The sequence below is a fragment of the Schistocerca americana genome, chromosome 1 (genome assembly GCF_021461395.2).
Source record: "Schistocerca americana isolate TAMUIC-IGC-003095 chromosome 1, iqSchAmer2.1, whole genome shotgun sequence".
Classification (NCBI taxonomy): Eukaryota; Metazoa; Arthropoda; class Insecta; order Orthoptera; family Acrididae; genus Schistocerca; species Schistocerca americana.
Window position 1 is genome coordinate 646,612,739 of NC_060119.1, and position 17,276 is coordinate 646,630,014.

General features: G+C 42.8%; 1 protein-coding gene across 5 annotated transcripts in view; it reads right to left on the bottom strand.

The window, feature by feature from the left end:
• Positions 1 to 17,276, bottom strand: part of LOC124607819 (calpain-A) — a 602,483-nt gene that overhangs the window by 110,656 nt on the left and 474,551 nt on the right. For all 5 annotated transcript variants that reach the window (XM_047139938.1, XM_047139936.1, XM_047139939.1 and 2 more), the window contains 3 exons: positions 15,265 to 15,334; positions 8,639 to 8,756; positions 6,673 to 6,807 (listed from right to left, as the gene is read on the bottom strand). In XM_047139938.1, coding sequence (XP_046995894.1) covers positions 6,673 to 6,807; positions 8,639 to 8,756; positions 15,265 to 15,334 — 323 coding nt within the window. The remainder of the gene's footprint in view (positions 1 to 6,672; positions 6,808 to 8,638; positions 8,757 to 15,264; positions 15,335 to 17,276) is intronic.

A 17,276-nucleotide genomic window follows, 5' to 3' on the forward strand; every position in this document is an offset into this window, starting at 1 on the left:
GAACTAAATCAAGAAACCAGAAGCAAAGCATTCTTCAGTTTCTAGTAAATGGAAATTACAATCATTTATAGATTGAGTGGAAGATGCTCGCTAACAGAGCAAATTAAATTGTAACTGTATAATGATCATGTATGTTCAGATCAAGAATGAATTTCATAAATTGTGATGGTCTGCAAGTACAGACTTTAACTCATGAATATTGTCACAAAGATGTGTTGTGTATACAAGAATGAAAGTATTAAACACATCACAGGGATTAAAAGCTTAAAAAACTAAGGAATCCTTTTTCATAAGTAAATACATGTAGTTTCTTCTCACTCTCTCTTTCTATTCTATTATTAAGTTTACATATGTGAGCTGCACGAGTTATTTGTGTGTGAAATGCAGCTGCTACCAAGTATTTGTAACAATGATCTTGATATGTTCTTCATCCAGAACCAGCTCAGCACTGTATGAACATATGGAACATGTTTACAATAAACAAACAAAATAAAACTTAAATGGATTACTGTGTAACAATTTCTTTTTCTTTTTTTTGTGGGGTTTAAGGGCGCTCAACTGCTGAGGTCATTAGCGCCCAGTCACTGTTGTTAGAGCACATGGAATCTAGTAAAACTCAAGGGGAAGGGGGGGACACCAGAAGGACCTGACGAAGATGCAGAGAAAATAAGTAAAAAGGTTAGATGTCTTTGGACAAGCCAGTCAAAGTTATAAAACGCAGAACACGAGCAGCTGCTCGAGCGTCATCAGCTAAAACATCTGGTAAAGTAGATGGCAGGGACAGGACAACACGAAATTGACTAAAACGGGGACACGACAATAAAACATGGCACACTGTTAATGCCTTACCACAAGGGCACTGCGGGGCTGGGTCACCGGAGAGCAGGTAGCGGTGGCTAAACCGGCAATGCCCAAACCGCAACCTGTTCAGATGGACCTCCTATCCCCGAGATGGTCGGGAGGAGGTTGTCCAAGCAGTTGGGAGCGGTTTGACTGCCCGGAGCTTGTTTCCTTGGAGGGATGACCAAGCATCCCACCACAACGACACAAGCCTCTTACACACGTCCCCACGAATGTCAGATGACGGGACACAATGGGAGGCTGGCCGAGGCAGGAGGACTGCAGCCTTGGGTGCAGCATCCACAGCCTCATTCCCAGGCACTCCTACATGTCCGGGAACCCACAGAAAGCTGACAGGAGAACCATTAGCAGCGAAAGAATGGAGGGACTGCTGTATCCGTTGAATCAAGGGATGGACCGGATAGGGAGCTCCAAGGCTCTGAAGAGCACTGAGTGAGTCAGAGTAGAGTACGTACGATGAATGGCGGTGGCGGCGGGCATACTGAACGGCCTGATGGAGAGCAGAAAGCTCGGCCGCAAAGCTGGAACATTGGTCGAAGAGCCGGTATTTAATGGTGGCGGCCCCGATGACAAAGGCACAGCCGACACCATCGTCAGTATTGGAGCCATCGGTGTAAATAAAGGTGTGACTGGCAAGTTGAGCACGAAATTTGACAAACCGTGAGCAATACACTGCAGCCGGAGTACCCTCCTTCGGGAGTGAGCCGAGGTCGAGATAAATATGAACCGGAGCCTGGAGCCAAGGTGGTGTCGGGCTCTCACCCTCTCTGAAGGTGGTAGGGAGGGCAAAATCCAATTGTCGAAACAGGCGACGGAAGCGGACTCCGGGGGGCAGCAGGGCGGAGACATACAACCCGTACTGACAGTCGAGAGAATCGGCGAAGAAGGACTGGTAAGCGGGGTGGTCGGGCATAGACAACAGCCAGCAGGCATACCGACACAGCAGTACGTCGCGCCGGTAGGTCAATGGTAACTCGGCAGCTTCAGCATAAAGACTCTCGACAGGACTAGTGTAGAAGGCTCCAGTCGCAAGACGTATCCCCCGATGGTGGATGGAGTTGAGCCGGCGTAAGAGGGATGGCCGAGCGGACGAGTAGACGAAGCTCCCATAATCCAGCTTCGATCGGACTACGGACCGATACAAGTGAAGCAGGACAGTGCGATCCGCTCCCCAAGATGAACCGCTAAGAACTCTGAGGACATTAAGGGAACGTGTACAACGGGCCGTCAAATAAGAGACATGTGGAGACCAATACAGTTTCCTGTCCAACGTGAGCCCTAGAAACTTAGTTGTTTCCACGAATGGGAGAACAACGGGACCGAGATGTAAGGATGGGGGAAGGAACGCTTTATATCGCCAAAAGTTGATACAAACCGTCTTCTCTTCAGAGAACCGGAAGCCATTTGCCACGCTCCATGAGTAGAGGCTGTCTAGACAACGCTGAAGGCAGCGCTCCAGGAGACATGTTCTCTGGGCACTGCAGTAGATCGCGAAATCGTCGACATAGAGAAAGCCTGAGACATTAGGTGGAATGCAATCCATAATTGGATTGATCGCGATGGCAAAAAGGGCTACGCTCAAGACGGAGCCCTGAGGCACTCCGTCCTCCTGGAGGAAGACATCGGACAATACGGAACCCACACATACCCTAAACTTTCGATCCGTTAAAAAGGAATCAATAAAAAGGGGCAGGCGACCGCGTAGGCCCCACCTGTGCATAGTTCGGAGGATACCTCCTCTCCAACAGGTATCATAAGCCTTCTCCAAGTCGAAGAACACGGCTACCGTTTGGCGCCTTCGCAAAAAGTTGTTCATGATGAATGTCGACAAGGTCACAAGGTGTTCAACAGCGGAGCGGCGGTGACGAAAGCCGCATTGGACATTAGTAAGTAGCCGTCGAGATTCAAGAATCCAGACTAACCGAGCATTAACCATGCGCTCCATCACCTTACAGACACAGCTTGTAAGAGAAATGGGGCGGTAACTAGAAGGAAGGTGTCTATCCTACCCGGGTTTGGGTATAGGAACAACGACGGCATCACGCCAACACATGGGGACCTGACCTTTGATCCAGACGCGATTGTAGGTACGAAGAAGGAAGCTTTTACCCGCCGGAGAAAGGTGTGCCAGCATCTGAACGTGAATGGCATCTGGCCCCAGAGCAGAGGACCGGGACAGTGCAAGCGCACGTTCGAGTTCCCGCATAGTAAAGTGGGCATTATAAGTTTCCAGATTCAGCGAGTGGAAGGAAGGTCGCCGAGCCTCTTCTGCCTCTTTCCTGGGAAGGAAGGCAGGGTGGTAATGGGCGGAGCTTGAAACCCCCGCGAAAAAGCGGCCAAAGGCGTTGGAGACAGCCAAAGGATCAACAAGGACCTCATTACCTGAGGTCAGGCCAGGTACTGAGGAGTGGGCCTTAATGCCCGACAGCCGGCGCAGGCCACCCCAAACGACGGAAGAGGGAGTAAAACTGTTAAAGGAGCTGGTGAAAGAGGCCCAACAAGCTTTTTTGCTGTCTTTGATGACTCTACGGCATTGCGCTCGGAGTCGTTTGTATTCAATACAATTCGCCAACGTAGGATGGCGGAAAAGGTGCGCAAAGCACGTCGTCGAGCACGGATAGCGTCAATACAAGCCTCGTTCCACCAGGGGACGGAAATGCGACGTGAAGAAGAGGTAGTACGAGGAATGGAACGTTCGGCAGCATTTATGATAACAGCCGTGAGGTATTCAACCTGACTGTCACAACTGGGAAAATCGTGGTCCAGAAAGGTCGCCAGGGAGGAGTAAAGTCCCCAGTCAGCTTTCGGTATGTTCCAGCTCGAAGGACGTGGGGATGGGGTGTGGTGCAGGAGACGAACGACACAAGGGAAGTGGTCGCTCGAATAGGTGTCAGGAAGGACATACCACTCGAACCGACGGGCAAGAGTGGTAGAACAGATCGAGAGGTCCAAGTGGGAGTAGGTATGAGTAGAGTCCGAGAGGAAAGTCGGGGCGCCAGTATTGAGGCAGACAAGATTGAGATGGTTGAAGACATCCGCCAAGAGTGAGCCTCTCTGATAGGATGCAGGAGAGCCGCAAAGGGGATGATGGGCATTGAAATCGCCAAACAATAAAAACGGCAGAGGAAGCTGAACGATCAGGTGCATCATGTCAGCCCGACTAACAGCAGATGACGGTGGAGTGTAGATGGTACAAACTGAAAAAGTAAAAGCAGAAAGATTAATGCGGACAGCTATTGCTTGGAGTGGGGTGGTCAATGGGATGGGATGGTAATAGACATCGTCCCAAACGAGCAACATGACCCCACCATGAGCTGGGATACCGTCCACAGGTGTGAGGTCATACCGCTCCGAGGTATAGTGGGTAAAGGCACTACGGTCAGTCGGGCGCAACTTGGTTTCCTGGAGACCAAGGACGAGCGGACAGTGCAGGCGGAGGAGCAGTTGTAATTCCTCCCGATTAGATCGAATACCTCTTATGTTCCAATGAAACAACGCCATCACTAGTCAAAAAGTTGGGGGAACGAGACGAGGGAAGAGCTGGTCACCTCGACGGCCGCGGAGGGCCAGGTTGCGAGGGAACAACGCTACAACCGACGGGAGGCGGATCCGGTTCCATCGACTCGTCGCCAGCTGCGGCCGCTATCCCTGGTTGTGTAGCAGGAGCAGCATCATTTGCCGACGAGAGGCCAGCTGAGCGCCTGGCAGCAGAGCGTCCCGGCGAAACTGAGGACGGCCGGGAGCAGCGACTCACGGATGGAGCGTCAGACGAAACACGCCGGGGTGGAGAGGGGGATAGAGTCTACTTCTTTGAGGCCTTCTTGGAAGGCCGAGGAGGCACAGGGATGGTGGGCTGGACCCGAAGAAGGTCCTCACGCGCGGAGTCCGTTTTGGAACACCGGACCTCGGAAGCTGGGGTCCGGAACGTTTCCCCGATGGACGCCTGAGAAGAGGATCGCTTCTCAGGTGGCGGGGGGAGAGGAGGAGGAGGAAGGGTGGCCCCTGGGGCAGAGGGGGTGGGGGCCACGGGGGAGGAGGATTTGGAAGGGAGGGATTTGGGAGGCAGATGCAGAGCCCCCTGATGGGCGGAGGAGGCGGAGGGGGGACGGGATAGGGGTGAGGATACTGCGGAAGGAGTGGACACAACTGAGGCCAACGAAGTGGTCAACGGCACGGGATGGAGGCGGTCATACTTCTTCCTGGCCTCAGAATAAGAGAGCCGATCCAAAGTTTTGAGTTCTTGTATCTTCTTCTCCTTCTGATATGCGGGGCAGTCTGAGGATCTAGGCGAGTGGAGGCCAGGGCAATTAATGCACCGAGGTGGTGGGGTCCATGTATGTTCCTCACGAAGAGGACGTCCGCAATCGCCACAAAGGGGCTCAGCCTCACACCGTGACGACATGTGCCCAAAGCGCAAACACCGAAAACAGCACATAGGAGGCGGGACGTAAGGTCGCATGTCGCACCGGTAGCACATCACCTTTACCTTCTCCGGGAGAACGTCCCCCTCGAAGGCGAGGATAAAGGCCCCGGTGTCGATGCGACGGTCTTTGGGGCCGCGCTGGACTCGCCGGACGAAATGCACGCCTCGGCGCTCCAGGTTGACCCTGAGCTCCTCATCAGATTGTAGCAAGAGGTCACGATGAAAAATAACCCCCTGTGTCCTATTTAGTGCCAGATACGGGACAATGGACACTGGGATGTCCCCTAGGCGGTTGCACGCCTGGAGCGCTGCCGACTGTGTGGCGGAGGTCGTCTTTATAAGAACGGACCCCGAACGCATCTTGCTGAGAGCCTCAATTTCCCCAAAGATGTCCTCAATGTGCTGAACAAAGAACATGGGCTTGGAGGTGGCGAACGTCCCCCCATCGGTTCGAGAACAGACCAAATAGCGGGGGAAGTACTTCGCCCCAAGCCGGTGGGCCTGTCCCTCCTCCCAGGGAGTGGCCAAGGGGGAAAGGGCAGGAGAACCAGAACTAGAAACGGTACCTTTTCTTTTGAAAGACTCGGCCGCAGAGCGACCTGATACGTGTTGACGTTTCATCTGCGAAACGTCCGCCCCGATACCACCCACTCCGACCAGGGGCTCTCCCCACGGGCGCCACCCAGCCTCAGCAAGGGCCACCTGGCAGGACGACCGTTGCCGGGAGTGCTGATGCCCCAAGGAGACGGGCATCTACTCCTTGGCCGACGTGGGGAGGGTGCAGCTCAGGTATCGGCAGTACGATCCCTGTGTTGTCAGGAGGCTACAACCTAGAGGGTACATGACGATCCCACCACAACGAGCTGGCTACCGTGCTGGATTTCTGGTGCCATGGAAAGTCCATCATGATCGCTGGTGCAGATGGGGACGCACTATGGGCATAACTTGTACAACCCATCAGGTGTTTAGGCCCAATTTGAGGAATAGCGGGCATGGTTACAACGCCGGTACAGTGCTGAGTGCCAAGGTCTTAGTGCACTTAGGACCAGTGGTACACCACGTAAGGTGTCCTTCCCCAAAAGGCTCGTACTTCTGTAGAATTTTGAAAAATGGAGGTCAAACCCCAAGGGGGACCATCACATGGAAGGCTGAAACAGTTGAAACTCATTTTAGTCGCCTCTTACGACAGGCAGGAATACCTCGGGCCTATTCTTACCCCGGACTCGCAGGGGGGACTGTGTAACAAAATACCAACCTACAAGTTCTCACTGAAATGCTTTCAGAAGGCAGGCTGCCTGAAGTTTATTAGAATTTTAAATTTTCTGGTTGAACTAAATGAAAATTAGAGCAATGTTTGAGTATGGACATATTCCATTTTATTAACTTACTTTGCATACGCTTTTTCAAGCAAAGCACTCCAGAATTCATTACGTTCTGTGGAATGCAAAAACACAAGCTGCCCATAACAAGTAGGAAGTCTGTCGTCTATAACAACATCCACCCAACGTCCATATTGCCAAAATCTGAAAAAAGTGTAAAAGGTATCATTTTTATTTCATAACATCCCTGAGGAAATTAGACATTGCCACAAATACTCTTACTGCTTAATGCTAAAACATTTATTCAGATGAATGAAAAAATTGTTTTTGCTAAATTACACAGGGCACTTTAAAGAGAATACCATTTACTTAGAGGAACTGCTGATCTTTATAGGAGATAGAGGCCGATTATTGCACTGCTCATCACAAGTCCAAAATGGTTACATTCATAAGACAACAATAAAACTTAAATTATATGCAATGTTAGTGGGATATTTTACTCTGTTTAAAATAACTTCATGGTTGACATTTCAATGAGTGGTAGAGGTTACACAATCTTAGTTCTTTCGAGTCCCATGTGCTGATTGTTTTTCCACCCCCGCCACTTTAACATGCTAAGCCATGTAAGGCATGGCTCACTGTTTATCAGTTGATTTGTTGACAATGTTATTTTATTCCAGCTATAATGTTGTTTGTTCTGTTAAACTCAATAATGATGACACATTTCATCAAGTGTTGGTTTCAAGACAAGGATATGTGGTATGGGGATGATGTGTAGCAAGCAAGTAACTGTTAACTGTAGTTTGGCTTTGACAAAGTAGTTAAGATTTGAGATCAAACAAGAGAGCAGCTGCTACTGAAATGTTTGTGGAGGCATTAAATTTCAATAACAAATTTGAGGCCTTATGAATGCTCCTGATGTATAAAATCAATGAAATAAGTTATGTGGAATGAGATTTCCAGAGAAACATTATAACATGCCCAATGAAATCACAGCAACACTGTAAGGAAACTATTGATCTATCATCTATTTGCAAATTTATGCATATAAGTCAATATCTGTAATTGGTTACAGAAGAACAAAAACTGAATCTAATGAGATAGTAGTTAATAAGAAATGAAAGTACAGTTAAGACGAAACTTATTTCACAAATTATTCTGATTTTATGCTAATAATTTCAAGAAAAGCATTTATAATGTAATTCTATTATGATGATGATGATGAGCATTTCAGGAGAATGGGAATGTAATACAGAGCTTCACAATTTATTTACAATTTGCAAACATGTTTAAATGAAACTATGGTTACTAGGTGGGCAGATACACAAAAACTTGGAAAACCTAGTAAATGGGACGAAAATTTTGCTTAATGAAAAAGTAAACAAAATGAATGGAGAAAAAAATTGCCCTGAACTAAACATCGAAATTAAGCACAGGAGGAGAGAGAAAATTTAAGAATTTTGCTAACTAAAAAGAAAAATTACATAAGTAAAGGATTACAAGGGGCAGTCTGTATGAGCCAAACAAGCTTTCAACAGAAATACTTGACAGTATCAAACAAAGCCATGACACTGAAGAAAGAAACCAAAAGTCAATATTTTAAACTAAAATGTGGAGAGTGAGATAATAGAGCATGTAGATATGGGAGTATTTTAACTTTAGAGTTGCAGAAGGATGAAAAGAATGAAATGGACATATATCATGAAGTAGTGTTGGGATCACCACTTGAGAAAAATAGACGTTTGGTAAATGCTTGCCAAGGGAAGTGGCAGTCTGGTTGAACACATGCTTAATTGTCTTTGAATGATTACTTTGAGAATGGAAGGAGCTGTACATAAAAGTATATTCAGATATGATACAAATCGGCTGACTTATGTACAATGAGACCGGTATAGCAAAAATCTACCTCCTGCTGGCCATCCAATATATGTTAATCATATGAGAAATTTATCATGACAATTTTTCTGATATGAGTGACAAGTTTGTCCAGACTGGATGACATATAACCAGTTTGATGAATTTATAACTATCTTACCGAAAATGGAAGATACCAGCATATTTATCTCCAAAATCTTGGTCTTGAGGAACAATCTGAGCAAACAAATTATGGTTAAGTGTAAGGTTGGCAACAGCAGCTAACAACCAGCAGTCACCTACAAATAATATTGAACAAATTAGAGTAGAAAACAAGTAATTGATTATTATACATCATTGTTAACTCATTCATTCATGTTCAATAGATTCCCTCAAGAAAGCAAATCTTCAGAGATGTGGAACGAGTCAGTGTATATGAATAGTAACAAAAGACAACAAAATCATAAAAAATTTTGAAGTATGTGCTGATGCAAGCACAAAGTAACTTAGTAAATCTGAGATAAAGCTATTACTTTGAAAAACGCAGCTGCTTCCTCAGCTGCATTATGTAACTTGTTTATCTTTAATTGGCACCTTAATATTTACTTGATAAGGTTTGTATTTTTTGAAAGATAACAATCATCTACATTTCCAAAATAAATAACACAGAACTACTTTTCATTGAGTTTTGAAATAAACAGTTACATGTCACGTAGTCAAAAGGAATTTTCGGTTACTGAATCTAGATTTTCAGACAGTCTGCAAAAGTGATGGCTAATGAGAACTTTTTTTCAGTTTGTCTTCCCAGTTTCTTTCTTTATGTTAGATGTAAGCTCCCTGATTATCTTTGCAGGAGATGTCTAATTCCATTCTGAATGCTACAAATTGAGACAAAGTTTACATGAAAATTATTTTTATGACCTGGCGACTTCACAAATTACAGTTTCACTAATACTGATTTTTTATTGGTAACAACAAAAACCATTAAGGAGTAAAGGCATTCTGAAGTGAGTATAAGAATTCCAAGATGCTTTAAGATATCTCTGCAAGATGTACGATTATCTCCTTCACACAATATTCTTACTGTTTGCTTCTACTTGATAAATACTTCATTTACTTCAGGTGCACTTCCCTGGAACACAATTCCTGAAGATAACATGGAGCAAAAACAGGCATAATCAGCTGACACACTTTTCTTTAAATCACATAGTGACATGCTTCTAACAGCAAAAGAAAGTGATTAGCCATAGGAAACCTATCACCAAGGCAGCCCTGCAGAAACAAATTCAAAGAATTACGGATACTGACAGTGCCTGCTCTGTACATGTATGAAGCTATTATGTTCTTAAAAAGAAACTGCACAGATTTTATGAACAAAAGTATGTACAATTACAGCATGCTTTACAGAGAAAACAACCACATGTATACAAAAAGACTTAACTGACAAAAGACCTAAAATATTTTATAACACACTTACAAGCAGTATTAAAAACTTAAAAACACTGTCAAACAAAAATTAAGGTGCAATTTGGTGTCAGCCTGTCGTTTCAGTGTAAACAAGTTTTTATGCAATTATACAAATTCTTTAGTAGGAGATTCTTCTATAAATTCTGAGTAAATAATGTGAAGACATTGTGCTGGTGGCCACAGTATATATGCTTAATTGTACATATTTTTCTTAACACCGTCTGATACTACTCTGTAAATGTGTGTATAAGCTTATTTATAATGGTGTAAACTATTAATCCTTTTTACACATGCCTGAGTAATTTGAATCTGCTTATATGTAAATACCAAATACTTTGTAACATATCCAAATGTAACCTGACATACCCAGTATCACTATCAAAGTGATCAAAAGATGATGATTAATTAATTAAAGGCATGCTGAACTTAACTTCTTTATTTGGGTTGTTTGGGGAAGGAGACCAGACAGCGAGGTCATCGGTCTCATCGGATTAGGGAAGGATGGGGAAGGAAGTCAGCCGTGCCCTTTCAGAGGAACCATCCCGGCATTTGCCTGGAGTGATTTAGGGAAATCACGGAAAACCTAAATCAGGATGGCCGGACGCGGGATTGAACCGTCATCCTCCCGAATGCGAGTCAAATGTCTAACCACTGCGCCACCTCGCTCGGTTTTAACTTCTTTATTAACTTACCAGTGTATTTGCTCAATTTTAACTTGTTACCTAGTAGATCACCATGGCATTTTGCAACCAGTGCTTCATTCAATGTCGTACTACTAATGTCAACTTCGAGTGCTAACTTTCTCGCTCATTTTAAATTGCCTAATATAAATTTGTGAGGTGTGTCTGGTCAGGTTAAGTTTAGATCCTATATTAGTAAGGTTGTGCCTTCAGCTAACAATGCTCTTTTTGAGCAGATCTTCTAAGTCATCTGACAGTCATTCATGCAGGTTTCGAGTGAGAACAGAGCCAATAGTAATCCTTATGGAACTTAGTATATTATCTTCAGCATTATGATGTTAGTTTCTTTCCTTTAACGCGGTCTGTCAATGTGATTCTCTTTTTTCTCGTTGTTGTTGTTGTGGTCAAGTGACTGGTTTGATGCAGCTCTCCATGCTACTCTAATCTGCGCAAGGTTCTTCATCTCCCAGTACCTACTGCAACCTACATCCTTCTGAATATGTTGAGTGTATTCATCTCTTGGTCTCCCTCTACGATTTTTACCCTCCACACTGCCCTCCAATATTAAATTTGTGATCCCTTGATGCCTCAGAATATGCCCTACCAATATCCCTTCTTCTAGTCAAGTTGTGCCATAAATTTTTCTTCTCTCCAATTCTATTCAATACTTCCCCATTAGTTATGTGATCTACCCATCTAATCTTCAGCATTCTTCTGTAGCACCACATTTCGAAAGCTTCTATTCTCTTCTTGTCTAAACAATTTATCGTCCATGTTTCACTTCCATACACGGCTACACTCCATACAAATACTTTCAGAAACGACTACCTGACATTTAATTCTATACTCGATGTTAACAAATTTCTCTTCTTCAGAAACGCTTTCCTTGCCATTGCCAGTCTACATTTCATAACCTCTCTACTTCGACCATCATCAGTTATTTTGCTCCCCAAATAGCAAAACTCATTTACTACTTTAAGCTTCTCATTTGCTAATCTAATTCCCGCAGCATCACCCGATTTAATTCGACTACATTCCATTATCCTTGATTTGCTTTTGTTGATGTTCATCTTATATCCTCCTTTCAAGACACTGTCCATTCCGTTCAGTGCTCTTCCAGGTCCTTTGCTGTCTCTGACAGAATTACAATGTCATCGGCGAACCACAAAGTATTTATTTCTTCTCCATGGATTTCTCTTATGTATGAGAAATTCCACCCATGAAAGAGGAATATCATTCATGCCATAACATCTTTGTCCATCCTATAGTACTCTGTGCCGAGGCTTAGACAAGGTAATGTAATGTATCAAAAGGATAATCTTTCTTGTTTATCTCTGTCAGGACTTCATCTACAGAGCCTTTTACAGCTTTCTCTCTGAATAGTCTTCTACAAAAGCCAGGCAAAGACATTTAACAAACTGTTCTTATGTACTTGATTCATAATTCCACCATGTTAGGTTTATAATATAAAGAGCAATTATCTTCAGTATTATAAATGAGTGGAAGAACACCCTGTATCAGTCTCTTGGGAAACCTACCCCTAGTCTTTGATTGATTACATAGATTGCTTAAGGGTAGTGCTCTTAAATCAGTACAAAGTTTTAATACTCTGCTGGAAACACCAAGACAGTATTTAGGATTCTTACTTTTTGGTGATCTGGTGAATTTTTGTAATCTCCTTACAGTTTGTCTGTTGATAGTGCATGCAGCGTCTACACAAATAAATATAATGCTTCTATATTTGTTTGTTTCGTAATGATTGCAATGTTTGCTGTCACCATGAGGAAGTAATCATTAAATTTGTTGGCCAATGATTTGAATGTGTCAATTTCTTGCTGTGTTTTCCGTTTTATTTGTACTGCCTTTTTGTGCTTATCATATAATAATGTTCCACATTGTTTCTGTCCTGTTCTTGGATCATTTTATTTTTTATCATAGTATATAGATCTTCCTTTTTGTCTTGACACACTTAAGAAATTTACAAGACTTGTGGTAGTGGAGTTTCAAGTACTGATTAAATTATGAATTTTTCTCTGAATTAAGTAGAGTTCTCCCTTCCTAGAACAATATTATTCAGTCCCAGGTGTTAAGAATCTCCTGTCTGAGTTTCTGTTTCAAAACACTGTAGAAAGAAAACAAGTGTTGCGAATGACATCAAGTTTGAACAGCATTTTATTGACACAAAGTGAATCATAAGGAGGGGACAGGAATGTGACCAGTAGATGGCACTGTGCCAGAATGTGCACATCAACATATGCATAACACACACAGCTGTTTCTCAGTTTGCATGTGAGAAACCCAACACCACTACCTCCACAGAGGACTATATGCTGCTGATAAAGCTCTTTTACAAGAATCTTAACTGTCCATCAGTAGCCCTGTAGTATTTTAAGTCACTCAAGGGTATGAAGAAAGGCATTGTTCCAATGTCTGCTAAGGGCCTGGAGGTAATGATTACAAAATTTGAAAACACATGTTCTTTTCAAGTGGAATGTGGCAGAGGGAGGAAAGCAGTTGATCTGATGTCTGTCAAAGATGTGGGCACAGCACTGCAGTAGGGGTCGAGCAGTAGCGTGCAAACGTACAGTGCAAGGTGCATAAAATGCTACGAAACAGCTTTCACTGTTATCCATACAAAATTACCCATGTTCAGGAGTTGGTTCCTGCTAACATGCCAGCAACACAAACATTCACTCTGGAATTTTGTGCTCACATTAAAGTGGACAGTAAATGGTGACAGAACATTCTGTGGACATATGAAGCCTATTTCCATCATCAAGGACATGTCAATAAGCAGAGTTTTAAGATATGGGCAATGTTAAATCTGTATACCGGGTGATCAAAAAGTCAGTATAAATTTGAAAACTGAATAAATCACAGAATAATGTAGATAGAGAGGTACAAATTGACACACATGCTTGGAATGACATGAGGTTTTATTAGAACCAAAAAAATACAACAGTTCAAAAAATGTCTGACAGATGGCACTTCATCTGATCAGAATAGCAATAATTAGCGTAACAAAGTAAGACAAAGCAAAGATGATGTTCTTTACAGGAAATGCTCAATATGTCCATCATTCCTTAACAATAGCTGTAGTCAAGGAATAATGTTGTGAACAGCACTGTAGAGCATGTCTGGGATTATGGTGAGGCATTGGCGTTGGATGTTGTGTTTCAGCATCACTAGAGATGTCTGTCGATCACAATAGACTTGCGACTTCAGGTAATCCCAAACCCAATAATCACATGGACTGAGGTATGGGGACCTGGGAGGCCAAGCATGAAGAAAGTGGCGGCTGAGCACACGATCATCGCCAAACTACGCGCGCAAGAGATCTTTCACGCATCTAGCAATATGGGGTGGAGCGCCATTCTGCATAAACATCGTACGTTCCAGCAGGTGTTCATCAGCCAGGCTGGGCATGATGCGATTCTGTAACATATCGGTGTACCTCTCACCCATGACTGTAGCAGTTTTGCTGTCCAGCGCCATCTGTCAGACATTTTGTGACCTTTGTCTTTTTTTTTTTTTTTTTTTTCCATGTCATTCCAAGCATGTGTGTCAATTTTTACCTCTCTATCTACATTATTCCATGGCTTATTACATTTTCAAATTTATACTGACTTTTTGATCACCCGGTACAGATCAAGCAGTACCAATTCATTCTGCAAAGGTGATTGTATTGCGCACGAATGTGACAACCTCCCTCCCCCTCCACCTCCCGAGACACTTATGTCTTTAGGAATATACTGTTTCCCCAATTTCAACTTGTGGCAGAAAACAATGGACAGCATACTGAACATGTCTCGCACCAGTCTTACAACAATTAGAAACAAATGTAATTTTGATTTTTGTGTGGTTTTTGCTGAGGACAACTAAAAATAGATTTTTGGCATCCAATGTTGGATGACCTTGCCATAGTGGATGGGCTTGCCTAATTAACAGTGCCACAGCTGTTGACTGCTAAACTTGTGCTGTCACATACACCGAACAGTAGGGATGGTGTAATGTGCAACTCCAACCATTGTCGTCATATTGCAATTCATCTGTCATTTGTGGCCAACCCTATTTATGTTAAATATGTTTACAGTGTAATCTATGATAAGATCTTAGTTTTTTTTTTCCTCCATTATATGTTCCCTTGCGTCAATATGGTGTTCAAACTTCACATCATTCTGAGCAGTGGTTCTCTTTCTACAGAGTTTTTAAAACTGGCACTTGAATAATGGACAACCTGTATTTGTTTCAGAGGAAAACAGGATTAAATGCTGCAGAAATTTGTTTAAGAAAGAGTAACATCTCACACTGTTCTATCAATTACGTCTCATCATCGAATTCCTACTGTAACACCTCACCCTTCATCCTCGTTTCCCCCCTTTCTCAAAACAGTTGGGTCGATCTCATTCTACCATCTGAATGAATGAACCCACCTTTGTAAGGTGCCTCTTCTCTCTAGGCAAGCATCCAATTATTCCAAAAGTTGGAATAGGTTTTTTGCTCTGTTATGTGTTTCTATTGGCAGTACTCTGCATTATGTCCTCCTGGAGGTAACCATGTACCAGACATTCTGTTTCCTTGGGATATTATTCTAATGTTAAATTATGATATCTATATTTAAAAAAAAACTTTAATGTGAAAAACGTAATTTGAAATTTACCAAGTTCTCCTTGTTGAACGTCAAATCTTGATGCACCCTCGACAAAGAGCTGGGGATCGGAAGCAATTTCCTGTTGAGAAGCAAGAGGCAGATTAATGCAGTACCACATGGAGAAAAAAAAATAATCCAGTCAACCTTGCATGGATTTATTCAAACAGTTGGGAATCTTCATCATGACACACCAGCACTTATCTCATTGATGTCTTTCACTGTAGATACTGAAGAAGAAAAAATTGACAGAATGTATGACACCCATCATACACACAATAAACAAGACTTACATAGAGGAGAAAACCTCAGCAAGATGCACAAAGAAGGACATAACTGAAGCATCAGGAGAGACAATTCCTACAATACCATGTCAAACATCTTGGTGGTGACCTATCCAAATTTTTACAAAAAATATGCAAAATGTTATCTTTTACTGCACACATTTTTTGACATCAAGAAATATTACATCCTCATTTATGGTGTACTAGAAATGATCTGCATATCGTAATTTAAAATCTGTGAGTAATATTAAAAATAAATTCCTTCCATTTCTGTCTATGAGTACAGAATTTTTAGGTCCTTAAGCCACTGGTTCTGCTCAGCAAGAACCATCTTCATATCTGTTTTAAAACATGTCCTATTGTAAAGAAGCCATATTGCCACCATCAAAAGATACACAGAAAAGCAGAATAGCACTGAATGTATCTTTCGATGATGTCACTATGGCTTCATTACATTAGGGCACATTTTAAAACAGACCTCCAAATACTTATTGCTGACCAAAACCAGTAGTCTAAGGACCTAACAATTTTGTGATCATAGAAATAAAAAAATTTAATCTACACTTTGTGGCTCACATTCTGTTCCCATTTATGTTGCAGCTTGTGTAATGTTAACAACATACAAAATCACTTGTACATATTATGATAAACCACTAAAAACTAAACTCCATCTGAACAGGTCTCTGAAGACCCAATGGTACCAATCGAATGCTGTGTCATCGTCAGCTGACAGGCATCAATGGATGCAGATGTGGAGGAGCATGTGGTCAGCACACAGTTCTCCTGGCTGTTGTCAGACCACAGCTCCTACTTCTCAATCAATTAGCCCCTCAACTGGGCCCACAAGGGCTGAGTGCACCCTGCTTGCCAACAGCACTCTGAAGCCCTGGACAGTCACTCATCCAAGTGCTAGCCAATCCCGACAGCACTTAACTTCAGTGATAAGACGGGAACTGTAGCCAATCCCGACAGCACTTAACTTCAGTGATAAGACGGGAACTGATGCTACCACTGTGGCAAAGCCATTGACAATGAACCACTTACTATCACTGTAATATCCTGTAGGTGAAAGAAATATCCCAGCATTTGTATTATAATTTGAGACTTCAGCATACTATTCAGTGAAAGTTCATAATTATTAGCATCAACAGAATATGAAATAAATAAATTAATAAAATAAAAAGGTCCTGACTACTACTTAAATCAGAATGAGATTTACATTCTGTAGGAGTGATAGAAGGAAAGGCAGTTGGAATGTAGATAGCAAAAGCAACTAGTTTACCAAGCGTGAATGTTTCAAATGGCTTTCGAGATCGTCCAGATTGATTGTATTTGTCACATTTGTTTCATGTCCTGGCGTAGGTCATCAGCCACTCATTATGCTATCTGCTGCACTGCACTGATGAGAATTAGATGAAAATACATATCAGTACACATTGTAAAACTTAATGGGTAATTTTCATTGTTTACAATGTTCTGATTGTTGTTTATCAGTAAGTACCATTCCTGCCATGATTTATACACTAACCAATCTAATATAATATCAGTTTTCTCCATTCAAAAGTATTAAAGATGTTGCACACTGCTGAAGTGTTCCAGTTTGGGTTGGGCTCAATGGTGGTTTGTTATACTTCACCTCATTCACCAAACACCTAAATAAGTTGTCCCTGAACACTCATTTTATATACAATGAATGTTGTTTGCTGAATATTAGGTTGCCGTTAAGTACAATTAGTCAGG